This window comes from Sander vitreus, chromosome 17 (assembly GCF_031162955.1).
Source record: "Sander vitreus isolate 19-12246 chromosome 17, sanVit1, whole genome shotgun sequence".
NCBI classification, from domain to species: Eukaryota; Metazoa; Chordata; class Actinopteri; order Perciformes; family Percidae; genus Sander; species Sander vitreus.
This window is the reverse complement of record NC_135871.1, coordinates 5,612,705-5,631,324: the sequence shown is the minus strand read 5'-3', so window position 1 is coordinate 5,631,324 and position 18,620 is coordinate 5,612,705. Positions and strand designations below refer to the sequence as shown.

General features: G+C 39.0%; 1 protein-coding gene across 1 annotated transcript; it reads right to left on the bottom strand.

Annotated features, from left to right (window-relative positions):
• Positions 1–16,094: 16,094 nt before the first annotated feature.
• Positions 16,095–18,310, bottom strand: LOC144532466 (uncharacterized). Its single transcript, XM_078273241.1, has 4 exons — positions 18,147–18,310; positions 17,951–18,059; positions 17,255–17,408; positions 16,095–16,697 (listed from the first exon to the last, which is right to left on the bottom strand). Exons 1-4 carry the CDS (start codon positions 18,276–18,278, stop codon positions 16,526–16,528), a joined length of 567 nt encoding a protein of 188 aa, XP_078129367.1. The 5' UTR covers positions 18,279–18,310; the 3' UTR covers positions 16,095–16,525.
• Between the last annotated feature and the right edge of the window lie 310 nt (positions 18,311–18,620).

Here is an 18,620-nt window from a genome sequence, read left to right as displayed (position 1 = left end):
AAACCAGAGCACGTTTTCCTCCCATCTCTGAATGCTATGTGGAGTAGCCAGACTCCTTCAGCGCGCTTTGGAGGAGGGTCTGGCAAAGCGAGACTAGTAGTGTTGCAACTAACCATTATTTTCATTGTCAATTAATCTGTTAATTAGTGTTTCCCAAAGCCCAAGAGGATGTCTTCAAATGTCTTGTTTCGTCCACAACTCAAAGATATTCAGTTTACTGTCACAGAGGAGTGAGGAAACTAGATACGATTCACATTTAAGAGGAACTCATACTACACCTTTAAAGTAATGGTAAATATTTCCAAGGCCTTCTGGTAATGGGCATCCCATCATTACGTAATCACACACTCTCCTGTCAATCTCTTGGAAGCAGCCGCTTTAAGGACCACGGTAAGATTTTCTCTGGCTGTTTGCATTTTTAGACGGCGTAACATCTCCATGACAATGCCTCGTTGGACTTCCGTTTTAACTTCCGACTTTTAGGCCTTTTTGTAGCTGTGTATGAATGTGGATAACCTTAGTGATATTGAGATGCTTGCTACAGTTACACTTGCTTGCTACAGTTACACTTCTTGTGATGAATCTAGTTTATTTCTCTGATTCACTGCTTTGTTCCAGCGCCGCTGGGTGCTCTCTCTCTTCAGTCTCTCTCTATCTCGCTTGACCATATAACGTTACCGTGCTTTCGGGCGGTCGTTGAGGCTCCATCTAAAACTCTGCCATTTCGACCAGCTGTTTGTAATATTAAAATAAAATGGATTATGGATAATTTCATTTCTATAGTTTATAGATGACTTCTCTATTGGCTGTTGAGACGTGGTGACGTCTCTTACGTTCTAAAACCATCCTCTGTGACTTGAACAGCTGAGTTGCAGCGTGACCATCATATATATGTATATATATATATATATATATCAGTTGGTTTGAGTCAAGCTGAGACAATCGCTGTGTCTCTCCATGTTTCAGGCCCTGGCACTAGCTAGCTGTGATGGACGGTGACTCGCTTCAGTTAGGAGGGCAACACCCGTTTAACTCATTTCGTGTTGTTGGCGACATCTGTTGTTGTGGGTGTATTAACATAAAAAAGTCTAGACCCCAAATATAAAACGACCCCACTTTTTCAAAAGTATTTCCAAGCAAAAAAAATGTCTTATATTCAGACCAATATGGTAGACCTACGCCGTTTCAACAAGGTCTTCCGTGCAACTGTAGGCCATCCAGAATCTTTGTAATCAGCATGGAATTACAGTGTCTTTGTACAATAAATTCATAATTATGAACCCATAAATCAAGTCAATCAAATCAATCTCTGCATCGCTTCAAATTAACGAAATATATATATATATATATATATATATATATATATATATATATAATAAATAGTCTGTGCTCCTGCCAACGGCTGGGAAAGAGGTCATTTGGGATTGAAACATTTCCAAAAAACTCTCTTGCACACTTATTGCTTGTATGCCATTGGTTGAGCTAGTGCGTGCCAATGGTGAATGCTGAAATCTTTAAGAGACAGGAAGCTAGTGTAAAGACCTCAGAACCTGTGATGTGATCCACTTTCTTGGTGAGGACTCAGCAGCAGCGTTCTGAATCAGCTGCCGCTGTCTTATTGATTTCTTAGGGAGACCTGTAAAGACACCGTTACAGTAGTTGAGCCTACTGAAGATAAAAGCATAGACAGGTTTTTACATATCCTGCTGAGACATAAGTCCTTTAACCCTCGATATATTCTTAACTGAATCGGCTTAGTAAATGCAGCTGTCAAAGTACTTAAGGGTCAGTCCACCCAAATTACAGATCTCTCGTGCAGATACTTTTGGTTTAAATTTTCTAGATTTTGAGATATCTGTCTCTGATATTTCTGTCTCCACCTTTAATACAACAGAGGAAACTGGATTTTGTCTGTGGTTCTCATAGCAACGGGATGGGTAAGGTTCGGCCAGCAGGGCAAGGAGGCATTTCATTGGTTCTTTTCAAGCGGCGAGGCAGTGATTGGTAGGCAGTGGTAGGTACAGCATTACTGCAGCTACAGATGACGACAGATCTTTTTCGCTCCTTTTTCAGAGCCCATAAGTTATTAATTGCTGTCGGGGTGTAAAGACCATTTCAAACATATTATAAAAGAGTGTATATTGGAAATAGTTATCAATCCTGCTTTTAAATGGTAAATTGACTGCATTTATACAGCGCTTTTCTAGTCTTAACGACCACTCAAAGCACTTTGCACCATTCACCCCACACATTGATATACATTCATACACTGTTGGCCAAGACTGCCATACAAGGTGCCATTCACACACATTCACACATTGATGGCCGTCATGTAGACTTCTGGGGGCCAGGAATTAAGTTGAACCAGGGACATTACGATTGGGAGACAACCGCTCTTCCTCCTGAGCCACATGTCCCCCCTCTCCGTCTTTGTAACTTTCACACATGCGGCGAGCCGGCTTAAAGGCGCAACAGTCCCGTCTTGAACAGGCTGTGTGAAAGGGGCTGTAGTATTCCCACATCTCTGCAATTCCTTTTGTAAGAACAATGTTAACACCAATAGAAATGATGAAAGTTTTATACAGTAACTCTGGACCCAATTTGGGGTCTATTTTTTCTCCAGATTGTACCGGACAGCCAACTGACACCTTCCATCTGGAAAGGACACCTGGACGAAAGGATGCAGGGTTGTTAGGCTAAAGCAGGCGGATTTGTTTGAATAAATGAGTGTATTTACTGTCAGGCCAATCTGTCTGGATGACCCTCATCTCCTCTCCCGTCACACTGCGACTCTGGCAGAATGCATAATAGACTTCAACGAAAACGAGCCAAAACACAGCAGGAGGACAAACTGTGAGGAACACACTTTTCCAAACACACCTCTGTAAATTATAGAGTGTGTTCTAGACCTACTCTATCTGTAAAGTGTCCTGAGATAACTCCTGTGTTGATTTAACGCTATAAATAATATTGAATGGAATTGAATTGAATCCAGGCTACTTTATGCAAATGAGGAGGGGGCGCTCGACTCGCTGCCTCTTGAAAATTCCCGAAAATCTTAAAAATTGACTGTTGTCGATCTGAAATGAAGACAGATTCCGCAACTGTATAGCTTATTTCTCGCATAAAATGTTTTCCGAAACACAATTTGGTGAACTATTATTTTAAAATAAGAGATTGTTTTCCAAACGAGCCACCATGTTGGTCTGTTTTGAAATCCAGGAGCAGACAGCCCCAAGCGTTCGTCCAATCAGATGCAGACATCGCGGTTGTAGGAGGGTGGAGCCTGTTTCCTTTGCTTGTCAGTGGTCAGTGAAGAGAAACTGATAACTGCTGGTGGCAAGCCCATCAAGCGTGCAATTGAAAGTCTTGAACAATAAAGATAGTTGATGATAAAGCTTGTTAGAGCTTGTTTTTCCCCCTAAATTAACAGGTAATATAATATACCAACTTTTTGAGCAGGCTTTAGCTTCTGTTCGGTGCAGCATTAATTAGATAATCTGATGAGATGGTATGAAGACAGATGGATGAATACCACAGGACTGTAGTTGGGAAGGTGTAAAAACACACTGTACATCACTTAACATGAGTGATTTCATCAAAATTTAAAACCTAAAAAATGTATCCGGGTTGATTTAATTTATTAATGCTTTAAAGCAGGTGTGTGACTAAAGTGGTCTTTAAAATTAATTTGTGACACTTATCTGGTTCTTAAAAAAACATCCACACTGATCATGTCACATCATCATCTATATGCTTACAGAAAATGAGACATTGCTTAAAATAACAGAATACAAGGCATGGTGGGATGATGCAAAAGCCTATAAATAAAGACTTGAGCGGATCTGGAGCTATGACTTTCAGAATTATAATCTTTTATTTTGGGAAGGTTGGCAGGCCTGGTGACAGATTATCATATAGAAAGCTCACACATTAGAGGAGACATATTGTGTAACACCATGACATACTCAGACACACGCTGGAGGGAAAGAATGTGTCAAAAAAACACAGCATGACTTAAGGATATGATTTGAAATACATCTCTTGTCAGAAAAATTAGCAGATTGGACAATGTATTGCTTAAATGTTGTCAATCAACGGACAATCCTGTCAACATTTACATCAGGCAAAACAGATACAACCCCTATCAAATTTAGAGACTGTACTGACTAGAAAAACAACTTTTTAAGTCTTTTAAACTGCTATTGCCTATATTAACATCTACATTGTCTTCCTGACAAGCACCCTCTTGCAGCAATGTGAATAATGGCTATTGTCTCTGAGATGCAAGGGCGGAAGTTGCATGACGTTGCTGTAGCACTACAAAACCTCTTAAAGGAATACTTTGCTGTTTTCAATGCAGCTCTGTGTCACCTTTGTGTCTGCAGTGTGTTTAGATTAATGGTTTCATAGTTTAAAACATCATTTCTATTGGTGTTTTGTATTTACAAAAGTAAGTTGCAGAGATGTGGGATATGATACAAATAGTGGTCTCCAGTGTCAAAGTCTGGCACTTATTATGTCTACTCAATCACCATGACCTCCTTAAAGAGATATTTTGTTGATTGAAATCCAGCTCTCATGGCAGTGTGGGCAGTGTGTTTAGATGAACAGTGTGTGGCTTTCCACCGGGGCCCCAGCTTTGAGCAGCCGAGGTCTGCCGGATAACGCGAAACATGTCACACACCGTTCATCTAAACACACTGCCCACACTGCCATGACACAGAGCTGGATTTCAATCAGCATAACATCCTTTTAAGGAGGTCAAGCTGGATGAGTAGACATAATAAGTTTGACACTAAAGAATTATTTTTATCATGTCCCACATCTGCTAAGTTGTAATAAACTGAAATTGTCCTTTAACTCTGGACCCAATTTGGCTATAAAAAAGTTGTCTATATTAACATCTACATGTCTTCTTGACAAGCTCCTTTTTGTGCTGATGTGAATATTGGCTATTTTCTATGAGAAGCAAAAGTGGAAGTATCGTGACATCGTTGTAGCACTACAAAACCTGTTAAGAAGGAGGTCAGGGTGGATGTCTCTGACTTTGACACCAGAGACCGCTATTTTTATCATGTCTCCTTCCAACTGTCCACCTTGATTTCTTTTAAACAAGGTCATAGTTTTTTCCCTAACCTCAACCTAGTAGTTTTGTACATACACCTAACCAAACTTTACATATAAAAGGGCAGATCAAAAAACTTTCTGCAAAATTATGAAAACAATTGTTTTCCAAAAACAGTACAATTACTGTCTATCGCTTTGCTCAGTATTCATGACTAAACAGGAGATTCAGAGCTTCAAGGAGTGTGATAGCATGGCGGAATCCTTCAATATCAACATTCTATGCTGACGATAGGGTTTTGTATCTCCTCACTGTCTTAAATGTGCTTGTGGAATGTTTGCATCACATAGATATTTAATCTTTAGTCAGAAATCTATCAGAGGGTCAGTTGATACATAGTTTCGCAAGCGAAATACAATGTAGCAACTACGTTATTAAACTAACGTTAGTGATCAGAAGAAAAAGCATAATTATTAAAGTATTTCAATTGTTTTATTATGTTGGCAAGCAAGAAGTAGAAGAACCTTCCACAAGCCAACAAAAAGTCAACTTGGTTAATAAGATGACAGACAAAACGTGTCCATTTTGAAAGGGCAACATTACACAGTACATGCTTGTCATATTTCTTTCATGGTTTGAGTTTGAGAGTCAGTAGATGGCGGTCTTGGCATCAGTTCAGTCATGGTGCCATCGCCAATCATGCCTAATGCTCAGTTCTTCTGATTACTCAAAAGTGTCCATGAACTGGCTATAGATTACATCACTATTACGTTGTATCAGTTCAGTATCAGTTAGAGTTAAAGGGTAGCAAAATAATTCATTCTGAAAATATATGATCTGCCTTTAGACAGTCAACAGTTGGCATTATAGTCTGCATATTGTCTGCGTGGATACACATCTGCATAGGGCAACAGCAGTTTCTTGACCTGTGATTTTAGGATGGGGGAGGGGAGCTGTGTGTGTGTGTGTGTGTGTGTGTGTGTGTGTGTGTGTGTATAGACATGACTTACAGTGACATTGAGATTGACATAGAGAGAGAGAGAGAGAGAGAGAGAGAGAGAGAGAGAGAGAGAGAGAGAGAGAGTATGACATGAGAAAATTTGCCTTTCCGCTCAAGTGAGTTGAGTAATCCAGTGTGGGCAAACTAATGCCATATAATCAATGCAACTCCGTCTCAATGTTCATTTGCAATGAGACAGCAGTGACAAAAACTGCATTAGGATAATGCACAGTGCTGTGTGTCCAGTGTAAATGCTTTCCACTAAAGTCACATCTTTCCAAAAAGCAATGCAAATACAAATAAGTATGTTTCCACCCACAAGTATTATGGAAATACAGCATACGTACGTGACACGAATACAAGGTAACTCGGGTGCTGCTTCCCAACTAAGATAGCATTTATGTTAATTTAGTGAACAAATTTCTCCACTGTGTTTTCATGCCCTTTGCTGTATTGTTGTCAGCTGCCAAAGGTCCTTGGGTTTCATGAAATTTCCATGGTAAAGTGTCCTAGGGTTTCATGAAAGGCGCTATATAAATACAAGTTATTATTATTATTATTATTATTATTATTATTATTATTATAAGGAAAAGAGAGAGGGGGAAACATAAGGTCCCCATTAGGGATGGGTATCGTGAACCGGTAAAGGTACCAAGAAAATTGGTACCAGTACTAAATTGATGCTCCTATGGCACACTGCAGACATGAGATTTGAAGAGCCAACACCATAGTACCAGCAGTATTTTAGGAAAACGTCCTTAATGAGTCAATGTTTTTGTATATTTCAAATACCCCCATTCTTTTTCTATAGCCTACATTTCTATTAGAGTAACGTTATATGAAATTTCAACACCACAGAACCAGCAACATTTTTGGGAAAGGTCACTATTTATATGTATGCAGGCACATATACCCCTCATTATTTTCTATACATTTCTATTTGAGTAGCCTATAATGTTATGTAATAGTGCAGGAGGGCAACGTCATGCCAGTTTCATGCTTGTTGTGGTTGGCACGGTGCAGAAGGCACGCACGGTCCCCGCAAAAGTCTGGTTGTTCATACTGATTCAAAGCAGCTCCAAGAACGGACCATCTCTCCTTTGTGGACCTCTGTTGTTGTAAATTAGTCTACTTTTAAAAAAAGTAGACTAGACTCATTTCACATTCTCGAAAGACTGTTCAAGAGACTTTGATGACACAGGACCATTTAATGAATTCTCAATTGAGGAGAGAATTAAGCAGGCAGTACAGTTTAACCATGATGTGTTATTGTGCAGTGCCATCCCAAATATCTGAAGTTCCTTTCTTCGTGAAGGTGTATTTAAACTCATGCTGGAGGCATTAAGTTTAGCTGAACTTTCAGTAAAAACAAAGATATTGTGGGCGCCCAAATATCTCAGCACAGACAAAATGTGTTATGTGTTTACTTCCTCCCTGACCTTGGCAGGGTGAGCAGCACTGTCTTATCATACAGCTTCGTCTCCCGTCTTCCAAGTAGAAGAAAGTGGCATAAAAAGAAAAGACTCAAGTAAAGTACAAGTACTTCAAATTTGTACATAAGTACAGTACTTGAGTAAATACTAAGTTACATTCCACCACTGTCTTTAACTTCCGCTTGTCAAGGGCCAGGAACATAGTGGGAAATACATTCGGCATCCTTACCTCAAAGTGGTGCATACATCCACGTATAACATAAGACAGACAACAATATGGCTGCACACCTCCTCTCTCCAGAAGGAAGAGTCCCATGGCAAGACCAAATAGTTTGGAAGAGGCTGTTTGCAAGAGGGAGGGGCAGATGGGAGATGAGAAGTGTGTTTCTTCAGCTTGCCTCAGATTTTGTATGGTTGAATTCAATTAATAATGAATAAAATTATGATTTTCAATCATTTTCATTGTTGTAATTTTTCCTTAATCATCTTAAAATTACTTGTGCCACCAGTCATGAGTCTATATATTTTAAGAAAATAAAATAACTATGGAAACATGTTTTATTTTATTTTTCAAAAATGACTAACGTGTGTGTGTGTGTTTATGTCCAAAAGTGGGGTTAGGGTAGTGGAGTAAAAAAACTCAGATGGACCAACACACACACACACACACACACACACACACACACACACACACACACACACACACACACACACACACACACACACACACACACACACACACACACACACACACACACACACACACACACACACAGCTGAATACATCAACATTCTTAGAGCACTCTCCTCAACAGAGCAAACTCTATTAGTAAGCATCTTCCCTCAGGGCTGACACTGACTTCTCCTATCAGACTCCACTGTCCTCAAAAGGACACACACACACACACACACACGCGCACACACACACACACACACACACACACACACACACACACACACACACACACACACACACACAGGCATGACAGCCGAGCATAAATGCTTCAAGCAGGCCTGTGTGTATGCGTCAGAGAGAGAGAGAGAGAGAGAGAGAGAGAGAATGAGAGAGAGAGAGAGAGAGAGAGAGAGAGAGAGAGAGAGAGAGAGAGAGAGAGAGAGAGAGAGAGAGAGAGAGAAAATTGACTTAATAAGAAACTAGAGTTAAAAATAGGCAGATGAGACTTTTCAGCAAGTCACAGTACAGATTATTTCTCATACATGTTTCATATGGTGAAATCAGTGAAGGCATTTCCAACAGTTTGATGCTCTGAAACAGGGGTCGGCAACCTTTTTGATATGAAGTGCCCTTTTCAAAATGTCTTGTTTATTAGTGTGCCATGTTAACATTAAGTTTAATTATGACATCACATCAAAATTTAATATCCAGGGAATCTGTAATTTTATTCCATAGCAACATTTGATAACATTTATTTCCCATAATCAGGACATTGTAATTATTAGCAGTTAAGTTTATAAAAATTTGTCCAAATTTCAAGATTCCCGGCAAACTAAGATAAACAGACTACAAACCGACAGCTTTTTTTTTAGCTTGTTTGTAAAAATTTGCTATTTGCAGAGTAGAGCTGTGTTGCGTAAAAAAGAGTTGTGGACAAGAGTGGACTGAGCAGACAGAGCAGATTGAAATATCGCTTTCTATATGTTTATGCCTGTCTATACAGGTGAGTGCATTGATAAGTATTGGCTTTTTACTGTAGCCTACTTACAGTAACGAGCATAGCGTTAGTTCATCTGCCCCAGCGGCCATTGGTAATCCTCTTTGTATCGTTCCCAGTCAGAGATATGTTGATCCGAAGACTGTCAGCAAAGACAATGCAATGTTCCTGCCAGTCCATCAAAGCTATCGGGTTTAAGCAATGTGATAGCTTGCTTTGGTAGCATGATTTCTGGCCGTGGCGAAGACCCATACCTGGACATGGGACGTTTAATAGATTCAGTCTTGTCTGCTGCATCCTTGAAAGTTTTCTCGTGTTTGGTCTCAAAATGGCGTTTAACACTAGATATTCAGCAAACAGCATTTTCAAGACATAAAGTGCACACAGCACGGTCCGTCTGAAACACAAATCCCCACTCTTCTGTCCATAAGGGCTGGAATGCCCGAACATTAATTTTAGCTTTGTTAGCTAGCAGGCATGCCGACATACCGTTACCGAGCCCGCTCCGCCAGCAGCGTCACTAGTAGCCTACTAGCCAATTAGAGCAGAGGCAGAGTAGGGTGGGTCTTTTCTGCATGCAGATGGGGATAGTTTTTATAGTCTATGGTGGGGATACAAGTCAATCAAACTACCGTAAATAACAGGTCGCGCAACTGTGAACGTTGTAATTTGGCATGCGGATGAGAGAGTGCTTCAGCATTTCAACCATGATGTCAACATCAATAATTCTCTTGCACACATATTGCCAGCGTGCCATTGGGTAAGGTACCGCATGCTCATGGTGGCACGCGTGCCTAAGGTTGCCGACCCCTGCTCTAAAATGAGCATGCTGCTTACAGTTTCCAGCCAAAACCACACAGGATGTGTGTGATTATGAGAGACACATGGAGTGAATGAGAAATAATGAGTGACTTCCAACTTCATTTGTACGTATTCCTACACACGCACAAACACACCAACCTTCTATATTTAGATTCTCTATTCTACATAAGACCTGAGAGACATGGTGAAAAAATAAATTGCAGGCACTGTTTGTTTTGGCCACCATTGCCCGCAACTTTCATATTTTCACTTTGCCTTTTGGGGCTTTTGTCCTATTCCTATCAGTATTTCAGATACATCTTAGCCACGTACTAACAACTATACATCTCTTTTAAAGTTTTGTTAAGTGAACATAATCTAGAATTTTTAGGTGAACATTTCTTTTTGAATTAATACACTCCACTACAAACTTGTAATTAAATAAGTATCGCTAGTATTACAGTTTCTCAAAGCTACGACCATACTCTCCATAAACCCTTTTACTTCCATTGTTCCCAAAATGATATTTTTTTGCTGCAAGAACAGCGTCACACTTTCAGCTTTGCACCAACAAACAATTTCTCAGATTTCCTGCTAAATCCAGCCCGATGGCACATGATGTAAAATGCAGCGTGGAGGTTTCTAATCCTCTTGGCAATAGTGTTGTTTTTTGACGATAATTAAAACAACATTAAACAATGAACGTGAACATGATGCATTGATGATATAGAGCTACAGTACATACAATCAAGATATACATCAGAGAGAACAGCGAGTGGCTGAGTGGGAACAGATGGTACAAGACAGTCATAGATCCATACTTCCATTGTGTATCGCTGGCGTAGGTAACCATTGAACCATTGAACACCAAAGACATTATAAAAAGGTTGACAAGAATGTAAACTCCAACCTGTGTTTAAGCTAAATCACTTCTTTTAGAAAAATACTAGGCCTAATTGAAGTTGATTTACAGTAAAATTCCTGCGAAAATGTATTCATCCCCATGGAGTTTTTTCTGTATTCAATAGCTTTCTGAAAATAAATAAATAACACCAGAAAACATTCCCAATACAAAAGATAGTTACAAAAGAAGATAACAATAGATAAAATAGTCAGGTGATAGATGAAGATAGATGACAAGTGGTTGTCCTCTAACTTCCCCCTTTTATTTTTTTTAATTTTTTTTTACAATTATCTATTGGGACTATTATTATATATATCTACTCAAAGCTGAGCACAAAGTGACAACATCACCAAGCTAGCAGGAATGCAGTTAGCATTCCTCACATTCAGTTTTTTATCTATGTGATTAATTCCTGAATAAAACAGATGGTAATGCAATAAAGCTCAACGACTGCTGGATGTTAAACATTAGAAATAGACGCTGTAACTATTGCCATGTTGCAACACCAAACAGATAGGCTAGCACGGTGCATTGAGGCTTTTCTCAAAAACATTGTCATCTCCTCTTTTCTTTCAGGATGAGCTACCACAGGATTAAAAATGTGTTCACGTCCTGGGTCGGGACGTACGTTTAACTGACATGTGGCACAAGAATGGGACAGTTAGATTAAGGAAAATATTGTGGGTGGGGTTACAAAATGTACAAAATATACAAAAAATGGGACATCCGACCCATCCACCACCCCAACCTCCTTACATTTTCTGTCTTTCATACTACTTGTTACCGTTGTCGCTCTTAATACTACGTCATCTAACAGCGCCGCGGTCGAGCAGCTGCTATGCCTAGCGTGTTGCGTGCAGACGCTAAAGGGTGATTTTTGCATGGGTACACTTGCTGTATTTTTTGTTGATGGTCGGGCAGCAAAGTCAGAAAGGGACTTATGAATTGATTTCCCTATCATGATGATCTTATCATTGTCATGAGATGGCAGCAGAGATGGTCTTGCTAGCTTGAGCTCATCTTCTTCCCCTTTTCCGTTATATAGATATAATCAATTAAATCATATTACATTAGAATCGTTCCTTTCATCTATGGAGTGATAGGCATGTAAAAGGGTAGATGGGAAAGTAAGTCCTTATTAAGTATGAGTCATATGGTCACACTCTTCTACCTTTAGTTCAACTTTCCATATAAGTGTGATTGTATACCTGACGCACTGGGCCTGTCTTCTCACTTTAGAAACGGTTGCTGTGGTGACTGAAAGTGTCGATTAAGTGGATGAGGGTCTTATGGTAAGGAACAGTGATATGGTCTGTTTCAAGGTTACTTCATGTTCCCTTTAAAGAAATCCACGTTACGGCAGTAGCTGAATAGAGTTTAGTGAGCTTTCTTTCTGTGGGTCTATATCAATGACTCATAGGCTAGATGTGATAGGAGAAGACAATTTGATAAAGCCAGCCTGCACTCACACACTCAACGCGCTAACACTGATGATAGGTGGCTACAGTCAGTGGGATATAGCCCCTGGTACAGTATGGAGAATCTATACTTAAAGTATACTCAAAGTCTGACAGAGACGTATGTTTGGATTATGTCACTAGATATGGATTCACAAAATATTATTTGAACTACAGTCAAGATTCTGAAAATCCCATTCCACTGAAACCTGCCTTATATATTTAACAGATCACATCAAAAAGCAGGCTGATGCAGGCAAACCTTTAAAAGGTGCCAACGATTCAGCTATTCTTGTGTGTCATAAAGCTTTAGCAGTTGTGGAAAAGTTGTTGGGTGAGGAGCTTCTAAATGTTGGATTTGGCTGTCTAATAACGAGCTGTCTCTTCATCTAGGGAAAACAGAGCCCATCCTATTTGGATCCAGAATAAAACTTGGAAAGTCCCCAGTGATATGAGTAAAGATATAACAAATGTTTAATATAAGAAAAAAGTTTGTGGTAAATAACTTCTGGGAAATGACAAGTACTTGCTGAAAGTCCTGTGTTTTGGGACCCATCCACCACCCAGACCTACGTGCGGTCATAATTACTACGGACACAAGTAGGGATGCACCGAATCCAGGATTCGGGTTCGGATTCGTACGAATATTGGGCTTTTTGACAGGGTTCGGCTTTTTTCCACTGAACCGAACCCTACACTTGCACTACGCGTGCTGCGCTGGTCGACGTAATGACACCGCCGTTGATTACGGGAAGGTGTTTACGTAGGTGGATCGTTCAATGCTGTAGACTATGAGAAAGTGAAAATGGAACTCAGCAACACAGAAACCCCAGGTATGGCAAAGGAAGGACAGTCACAGCTAAAAACTTGTGTTAACCAGACAGTGCCTCTCCCGGGCTGTCAGCTGTTTTCTTGGCAAATGAGTCTCCTTACAGTGGGAGCGGAGCGACCGAACGGCCGGCTGCTACTCCTTAGCTATTGCTAACTCGTTAGCTTTCTAATTTCACCCACCCAACATGCCTTCATCATACACTAGTTAGCAAAAATTTGCCAAACAAAATTGTCACTCATCTGGCGATAGCGATGTGCTTTCCTACGATGTGAAAAGAGCATGTAAATTCAACATTAAGTTACATTTAACTATTTTAGAGGCTGTGGACATTGTTTACTTTATTAATGTGTTTACTGTGTTAATGTACTGAGGATGGGAGTAGGATTCAGTATTCGGTTTCGGATTCTGCAGAATCTTAACCAGTGGATACGGTATTCGGCCGAAACCCTACAATCTGGATTCGGTGCATCCCTAGACACAAGCGGTAGCTGCATTACAGCAAACATCAGTGTGGGGCTTAAAGTAATAAATATGTGGAATACATACAAATTACAGTGCATTACTTTTCGTAGGTATGTACAGAGGACAGCCTGGAATATTAACTTATGACAAAACATCTACTTTTCATACTTCAATTATACGGTATTTTACTTTTAATACTTATATTTTACTGAAGTAAGATTTTGAATGCAGTCTTTTACTTTTAATGTAGTCTTTTTTCCATTGTGGTATGAAAAAAAGGATTTGAATAGTTCTTCCACCAACATTTCAGAACTATACAAAATCATATATTGATTAAAACAATCAAGCTTACCCAGAAAGTAGCATACAGCTTTCCAACATGCTAGAATGTGACTGTACATACCTGAAATAGCAAATTATGTAATATTGCTTTGTGACAGCTATAGAGGAAAAATCTCAGTCAAAATAAAATTCAGCCTTTTTTGTGCTTGCTCCCTTCACCGAGTCTCATTTGTTACCCATACCTACAGCACCATCTAGTGTTAAATATCAGATATCACACGCCGGTGAGCCTGGTGGTGCTGGAATACATCAGCATATTTTTAAAGTCCCTGGACACCCACACAGGCGTTTTCAGTTCATCTAGCTGATTAGACCTCTGCCCAGATTTAAGGTGGGAAGAAGCTTAGATGGGAATTTATGTCACAAATTTCATCTACCAATAAGAATGATAAAGGTGTCATGTGTGCAGGTGCAACAGAGCTAACTGGAGGCTCAGGAGATGTCAATCAATCAGTTTATACACACAAACAGAGTCCTGGGAAGAGGTTTTATCAGCCAGAATAGCTGAAAACACACCGATGTGGGGGTCCAAGGCTTTTAAGCTTATATAGTTTTCCTTAGTCAGGATCATTTTACTTGAAAACGCCACAGTTTCTCATTTCTTGTGATTTTTTAGGTGACTGCTGTATGCTTTGCTTCTCTTTAAAAGGGGACATAGTATGTAAAGAGATTTGATGCTGGATATGACGTCCTGGAGTGTGTTGCACCAACTGGTCTTTATCAAGCCTGGTCGGTCTTTATTAGGACCAGTGGTGGAATGTAACTAAGTACATTTACTCAAATACTGTACTTAAGTACAAATTTGAGGTACTTTTCATGTCACTTCCTACTTCTACTTCTACTTCACTACATGTCAGAGAGAAATATTGTAGTTTTTACTCCACTACATTCATCTGACAGCTTTAGTTGATAGTTACTTTACGAATGAAGGTTTTTGCACACAAAACACATGCAGTTTATAAAATACCATGTTTTATAATGAATTAACCTACCCAACAATACAGTATAATGGCCTACAAGTCCAGCTGAAATGATTAGACCATTAAACACACAACTGTTTGGATTTTTCTGCATTGAGTACTTTCACTTTTAGTACTTTAAGTACATTTTCCTGATGATACTTACATACTTTTTATTTTCAATGCAGGTCTTTTACTCATAACAGAGTGTTTTTACAGTGTGGTATTAGTACTTTTACTTAGGTGAAGGATCTGAATAGTTGGTATTATGCTACATAACGATCACAATAAACACAGAGAAAAAAAACGGTACTAAGTACTAAGTACTGCAAAGGTCAAGAATGCTAAATATAAATTTATACAATAAAGAACATGTAAAACATATCTGTTTTGAGATGAAAAGAGCACAGTGTTTAAACAAAGTGTTTAAAACAAAGAGATGGAATGTGCAAAATACTGATGACATTTGTGCAATCTGCGAATATAATCATCCAAGATTTGCAAAAATGTGCATGTACACGGGTTAGTCCTATATTTTAAACAGCATAAAAAAAATCAGAGCTTGTTGAACTAATATTGTACAAAAATATCAACAACATTGACATCTACAAACTATTAACTAAAATAAAGTTTTAAAAAAGTAAAAATGAAAACTAAATACATAACAGAGTCTTTCATCCCAGGTTAAGTTACATCTTATGAGGTGCTATTTAATTTCCATTCAAACATGACCCAATACTTAATCCAAAAGATTGAATGCTTTCCAGATTTTCTTCATAAAGAAGGTTTTATTGTCAATTTTGTTCCCAATCCCATTTGTAGTGCTATATTTTTAACCCAGACATCAATATTTGGCATATCACTCTTTTCCAGTTGCAAACAATAAGTAGCTTTGCTTGTATATACACATACATATCTATAAATGTATGCTTTTACTCTCAAAATAAGATCCAGTGGGTATAAGTAAACTAAAAGTACCCTAAATTCTAAAGACATATTTGCAATTTGTTTTTAGATTATATCAATGACCTTTATGGCGTTATGGTTTTGCACAAACAAGTCTAACCAGGAAGAAGTCATTTTCACCAATGTATGTGTAAAGGGAGATGTCCCTTTAATAAAGTAGCTTGTTTTTTTAGCAGGGAGTTCCTGCAGTGCTGATCTGTAGTCAACGTTTTATTCAACAGAGCGATAGGAAGGAACAGCTTGTGACATTTACCACACATGCAAACAAAGATAAAGCTTTCAACAGTTTCAACAGATTATTTTGTTTATAGCAGATATATTTGGCGCAAGAAGCATCTTCAGATGACATATTGTCACTAATAAGTAAAAAGTAGGACAGGCTGCTGGTAAACACCACAACATTCCTGAAACCAGTTTCCAGCATGTGACAGAAGCATCCAAGAATGTCTGTCTGCTGACTACCAACAAAATATATGTTCATTACAGTGAAATAGAATACAGAATTTGTCAGAACGGTGCCTGTGATTCTGCTACATTTACTTGGCATTCTACCCCAAAACTGTTACAGTGCAGATCCTGATTCAGAGGATAAGTACAAAGTTACTACAGTGATTAAATGATGTACAGGTTACTGGGTTTTGTCAAACCACACCTCGTTGTGGTGAGTAATAGAGAAATAGGAGCCATAGAACGCGAAGGAGTAGGTATCAGTACAGCTTTTCCCAGCTTCCTGCAACGCGCCACATAGCATCTTAACATTTTCTTGACCATTGTCGATGCCTGGAGTGCCACCAAAGACCCTTTGTATGATGTGGAAACAATGGCAGAAAAAATGGTTATAGATTACATCAAATACTTTGTATAAATCATCTTTCACTGTGGCTTTTAAGGCTGGTGTGTGAGATGTTCATGTATTTATTTTTTTCCCAACATTTACCTTCTCTCTTCTATCTCTCTTTTGTTTTGCACGCGTGTTACGTTTATTGCTTGGATATGCCAAATTATTCGATCACTTAAATCTGCAAACTAGTGGTGTGAAAAGTTTGAATTCTCAGTTATAGTAAATTCTGGCCCCAAAAAAGTTAAAATCTGGTTAGGTATGTGCTAGTCTCACTTTACCAGACTATCCAAGTGTCTGGCTAATCCACACAGCATTCCGGGATGGGAGAAAAACATGCTCTGGTTTATTGGCATTTCTTTAAACCAATCACAATCGTCATGGGCGGTGCTAAGCTCCGCACGGAGCCGCTGTAAAATAGTTGTGCAAGAGAAAACTTCTGAGGAGCAGTTAACAATAGTGATTAAATGAAACCCAAATATAAAAACAGATTGAAAGATAAAAGTAGGCACTGTTTACCTGACATAGACGGTGACCTCAGGTCTGCTTTGCAGTGTGACTGATGGATCAGTCATTTCAGGCTTAGCTGTGTTAGGAGGAACAAACCAGGATAAGGATGCATCACTGCCGTTTGTGACAGTGATCAGCACCGGCCAGTAGTCAGCAGAATCACCTGGAAAAGACCAACACGGTACAAAATGGTAAAAAAGTTTGTATGCCAAACTGTACGGCACTACAGGGACCCAGGCACGTTTTGAAGGAAATCACACTTATTTGTCATCTTGTCAACAATTACAAAACAAATTTCTTGGAGGCCAAACCTATATGATTTTAAAGATGTCTTGAATGCAAAGATCGTGTGAATTAAAAAAAATGTCAAAAAAACAGTTCTTCAAGACAAAACTTGTACAGATTCTAGATTTGGCAATATGGCAAAATAAATAGCTACAAAGTCAGACATTTATTTCCAGGCAAATCTTAAACAAATTTCCATATCTCTGAAAGGAAAAAGTTTTTAATTTAACAGCGTTTGAAGGACAAACTACTACACATCTGGCTTCAACTTCTGGTAATTCTGAAAACTGAAAAAAAAAAAAAAAAAGCTTCTGTTTGGGTCTGATTATAGCACATGAATTGCACTGGCAGGGCTATTTCAAATAAGCTAGTTGATCCCAAAACTAAACTACTGTACGAGTGAAACATAAACAGACATACCTGCAACACGCTTCAGCCTTGAATTTGCAGCCATTAAATCAATGCTCTTAAGGTTGTCTATCTTGGTGGTAATCCATTCAGTGGGAACATACAAACGCTCTTCAAAACCCTGTAACAGAAACATAAAATGTTTTTTCTACATATACAAAAAAAAAAAAAAAAGAGTGTACCAATGGTTTGTGCGTGTGGAACCTACCTGGTGTTGTACCGCCGCTGTGAATTGAGGGCATAGTTTGTTTCGGCAAAAGTCTGGAGCATTCCAATTCTGTCCTTCGCAGAACGAGACCAGGACAAGCATGAGCAGTGACAGTTCCATCCTCCCGGACATTACAAAGTAATTCCACTGATGCAGCTGCCGAATGATTTAAACTGAATGGCAAGGTCACGTCTCACGTTTCCAGTTTATCAGGTCACACAGGCACTCCCACATTGTTCTTCTCTTCTCTTCACATCACAATCACTTTAACACATAGTTTCACTTGTGGTCAAAACAAATGTCAATAGATATATACCGAAGAGAATTAGGGCCACATGTGAAAAAATTTATTGAGTTCTGAGTTTAAAGTCAGAAATATGAAAATAAGGTCAGAATTCTAAGAAAAAAATCTGAATTATGACTTTAGTCTTAGAATTCTAAGATTATGTGGCCGGGTTGGCTCAGTTGGTAGAG